The sequence below is a fragment of the Procambarus clarkii genome, chromosome 79 (assembly GCF_040958095.1).
Source record: "Procambarus clarkii isolate CNS0578487 chromosome 79, FALCON_Pclarkii_2.0, whole genome shotgun sequence".
NCBI classification, from domain to species: domain Eukaryota; kingdom Metazoa; phylum Arthropoda; class Malacostraca; order Decapoda; family Cambaridae; genus Procambarus; species Procambarus clarkii.
Genome location: NC_091228.1, coordinates 4,813,219 through 4,817,301, shown reverse-complemented (window position 1 = coordinate 4,817,301; position 4,083 = coordinate 4,813,219). Strand labels below are relative to the sequence as shown.

The following is a 4,083-nucleotide window of genomic DNA, read 5'->3' as shown; positions in this document are numbered from 1 at the left end:
TAGAAGTGAAACGTCACTGGGCCGCGGGGACGCTAAGCCCCGGAAGCACCTCAAGGTAACCTCAAGGTAACCTCAAGGTAATCACTGTTCCCATAATCTCAACGGTGAATTTGTTATTCTATTGAGTAGTTTTTGGCAGGTCCATTACAACTTAAACCTGCTGCAAGGTATGTGAGAGTATTTAAGTAATGTTGTAGTTACAGTGTTGAATGTTGTAGTTACAGTGTTAAATGTTGTAGTTACAGTGTTACAGTGTAGTTACAGTGTTGAGAGTAGTAGCAGTTACACTGGTAAAGGCACTGTAGTGTTGCAATGACCAGAATTCGTATTGTTTATTATAATTTCTCCACTATCTTTGGGGTCTCAGAATATGTCTGAACAAATTGGAACATTTCTTGAGTTAATTATGGGCAGGTACACTCTTTGGCTTTTCTATTTACAATGTGTGTGTGTGTGTGTGTGTGTGTGTGTGTGTGTGTGTGTGTGTGTGTGTGTGTGTGTGTGTGTGTGTGTGTGTACTCACCTCGTTGTGTTTGCGGGGGTTGAGCTCTGGCTCTTTGGTCCCGCCTCTCAACTGTCAATCAACTGATGTACAGATTCCTGAGCTTACTGGGCTTGTGTGTGTGTGTGTGTGTGTGTGTGTGTGTGTGTGTGTGTGTGTGTGTGTGTGTGTGTGTGTGTGTGTGTGTGTACTCACCTCGTTGTGTTTGCGGGGGTTGAGCTCTGGCTCTTTGGTCCCGCCTCTCAACTGTCAATCAACTGATGTACAGATTCCTGAGCTTACTGGGCTTGTGTGTGTGTGTGTGTGTTTGTGTGTGTGTGTTTGTGTGTGTGTGTGTGTGTGTGTGTGTGTGTGTGTGTGTGTGTGGGATTTGTATTGGAGTCTCTGTTCGTTCTGCCTGTGGCATTTTCAGTTCGCTTTTTCAATATATTTTCTTTCAGCATTTTCTGCTTGTGTTTGGCTGTGTGTTGGGTCCAGGTTTTTTCTCCGGGTCCTGTACTTTTATAAAGTCATTTCACGGATCTCTTTCCATTGTCTTCCATTGTTTGATTGAACTGTATTTACCTGTTTTTCCAGCCCCGGTGGTCGGGTTTCTGGCCTGGTCTTCGAGTCAGCTGTCTGAGTGAACACTTCTTTGTTCAAATTGCTTTTTTTTCCCTATTTTGGATGGTTTGGGAAATTCTATTAAAAAGATTACGATGTGAAGTATAAAGATATTTCAAGGTTTTCCACACCAGTTTCTCTCTCGTGGAAATTTCACGAAAATGTTCTTTGGTTTTTATAGATATATTGATTTGTGGGGCCGTGAGAGAGAAGGAAGAGGAGAGGTGGTAAATATGATAAAGGAAGGGGGACAAGGTAATGGGAAAGGTGGTATAGGGGGCTCAGAATGATGGAATTATTGAGAGAATCAGTAAAATGGTGCAAATGAGATTAGGTACAGGTCTGATACCCTTCAACGCCATCTCTTCCTCCCTCCCTCTCTCTCTCTCTCTCTCACCCCTTCTCTCCGTCTCTCCCTCTCCCTTAGCCCTCACCGCCACACCGGAAGCCGCTGAGTTAAGTATCGTTCGCTACGATAGTTAACGTCAGGACGAACAAACGCATTTGCCACCTGCTTCAAGGACCCTCCCTACTTAAGTCTACAGCACATGGTGCTATGAAGGATGCCTCTGCACCCCTTCGCTTCTCCCTTACGCTGGGGAGATGTAGGGAGCGAGGGAGAGAGGGACAGAGGGAGAGTGAGGGAGGGATGTAGAGAGAGACCACGACTGCCTGAAGAAGCGGAAACAGCCGTGTAGAATCAGGTAGAAACTGTTAACTTAAGAGCCTCGTAGCCTGGTGGATAGCACGCAGGACTCGTAATTCTGTGGCGCGGGTTCGATTCCCGCACGAGGCAGAAACAAATGGGCAAAGTTTCTTTCACCCTGAATGCCCCTGTTACCTAGCAGTAAATAGGTACCTGGGTGTTAGTCAGCTGTCACGGGCTGCTTCCTGGGGGTGGAGGTCTGGTCAAGGACCGGGCCGCGGGGACACTAAAGCCCCGAAATCAACTCAAGATAACTCAAGAAGATAACCAAGAGGTCTAATCATCGGTACTCTGTTGATATGCAGCATCAATTCTGATATCTCATTTGGATTGATCCACTGATTACACGATCATGTCGCAGCTCAGTCGATTAGGGCAGCGTCTGGGATGCTCCCGGACGCAGGTTCGAATCCACGTCACGGCCCCTCACAGACGAGACTTGAGGAGAGTAGATGAACTCTGAACACCCGCTCATAGATCAGGATAACTCAGAAATAGAGCAGGATAACCCAGAAATAGAGCAGGATAACCCAGAGACAGAGCAGGATAACCCAGAAATAGAGCAGGATAACCCAGAAACAGAGCACGATAACCCAGAAATAGAGCAGGATAACGCAGAAATAAAGCAGGATAACCCAGAAATAGAGCAGGATAACCCAGAAATAGAGCAGGATAACCCAGAAACAGAGCAGGATAACCCAGAAATAGAGCAGGATAACGCAGAAATAAAGCAGGATAAACCAGAAATAGAGCAGGATAACTCAGAATTAGAGCAGGATAACCCAGAAATAGAGCAGGATAACCCAGAAATAGAGCAGGATAACGCAGAAATAGAGCAGGATAATCCAGAAATAGAGCAGGATAACTCAGAAATAGAGCAGGATAACCCAGAAATAGAGCAGGATAACCCAGAAATAGAGCAGGATAACCCAGAAATAGAGCAGGAAAACCCAGAAATAGAGCAGGATAACCCAGAAATAGAGCAGGATAGCCCAGACATCTGACAACAACAACAACAACACAGAGAGCAATTAGTGTGCCTGTATTTGTGAAAAATGACAGGATAATTACAGGATTTTTTTTGTCTATCCTTGTTCACTATTTTCCATCCTCCCAGCTGTCACTCCATCCCTCCAGCTGTCACTCCATCCCTCCAGCTGTCACTCCATCCCTCCAGCTGTCACTCCATCCTTCCAGCTATCACTCCATCCTTTCAGCTGTCACTCCATCCTTCCAGCTGTCACTCCATCCTTCCAGCTGTCACTCCATCCTTCCAGCTGTCACTCCATCCCTCCAGCTGTCACTCCATCCTTCCAACTGTCACTCCATCCCTCCAGCTGTCACTCCATCCCTCCAGCTGTCACTCCATCCTTCCAGCTGTCACTCTATCCCTCCAGCTGTCACTCCATCCCTCCAGCTGTCACTCCATCCCTCCAGCTGTCACTCCATCCTTCCAGCTGTCACTCCATCCTTCCAGCTGTCACTCCATCCTTCCAGCTGTCACTCCATCCCTCCAGCTGTCACTCCATCCCTCCAGCTGTCACTCCATCCCTCCAGCTGTCACTCCATCCTTCCAGCTGTCACTCCATCCTTCCAGCTGTCACTCCATCCCTCCAGCTGTCACTCCATCCCTCCAGCTGTCACTCCATCCCTCCAGCTGTCACTCCATCCCTCCAGCTGTCACTCCATCCTTCCAGCTGTCACTCCATCCTTCCAGCTGTCACTCCATCCTTCCAGCTGTCACTCCATCCTTTAAGCTGTCACTCCATCCTTCCAGCTGTCACTCCATCCCTCCAGCTGTCACTCCATCCTTCCAGCTGTCACTCCATCCCTCCAGCTGTCACTCCATCCCTCCAGCTGTCACTCCATCCCTCCAGCTGTCACTCCATCCTTCCAGCTGTCACTCTATCCCTCCAGCTGTCACTCCATCCTTCCAGCTGTCACTCCATCCCTCCATCCCTCCAGCTGTCACTCCATCCTTCCAGCTGTCACTCCATCCCTCCAGCTGTCACTCCATCCCTCCAGCTGTCACTCCATCCCTCCAGCTGTCACTCCATCCTTCCAGCTGTCACTCCATCTCTCTCAGCTGTCACTCCATCCTTCCAGCTGTCACTCCATCTCTCTCAGCTGTCACTCCATCCTTCCAGCTGTCACTCCATCCTTCCAGCTGTCACTCCATCCTTCCAGCTGTCACTCCATCCTTCCAGCTGTCACTCCATCCATCCAGCTGTCACTCCATCCTTCCAGCTGTCACTCCATCCTTCCAGCTGTC

The 4,083-nt window shown here is 48.6% G+C and overlaps 1 protein-coding gene across 1 annotated transcript; it reads left to right on the top strand.

Moving 5' to 3' along the window:
• Nucleotides 1-2,263: 2,263 nt before the first annotated feature.
• On the top strand, nt 2,264-2,815 carry LOC138357637 (zinc finger protein 768-like). Its single transcript, XM_069314638.1, has one exon. It carries the CDS (start codon nt 2,264-2,266, stop codon nt 2,813-2,815), a length of 552 nt encoding a protein of 183 aa, XP_069170739.1.
• The last annotated feature ends 1,268 nt before the right edge of the window (nt 2,816-4,083 follow it).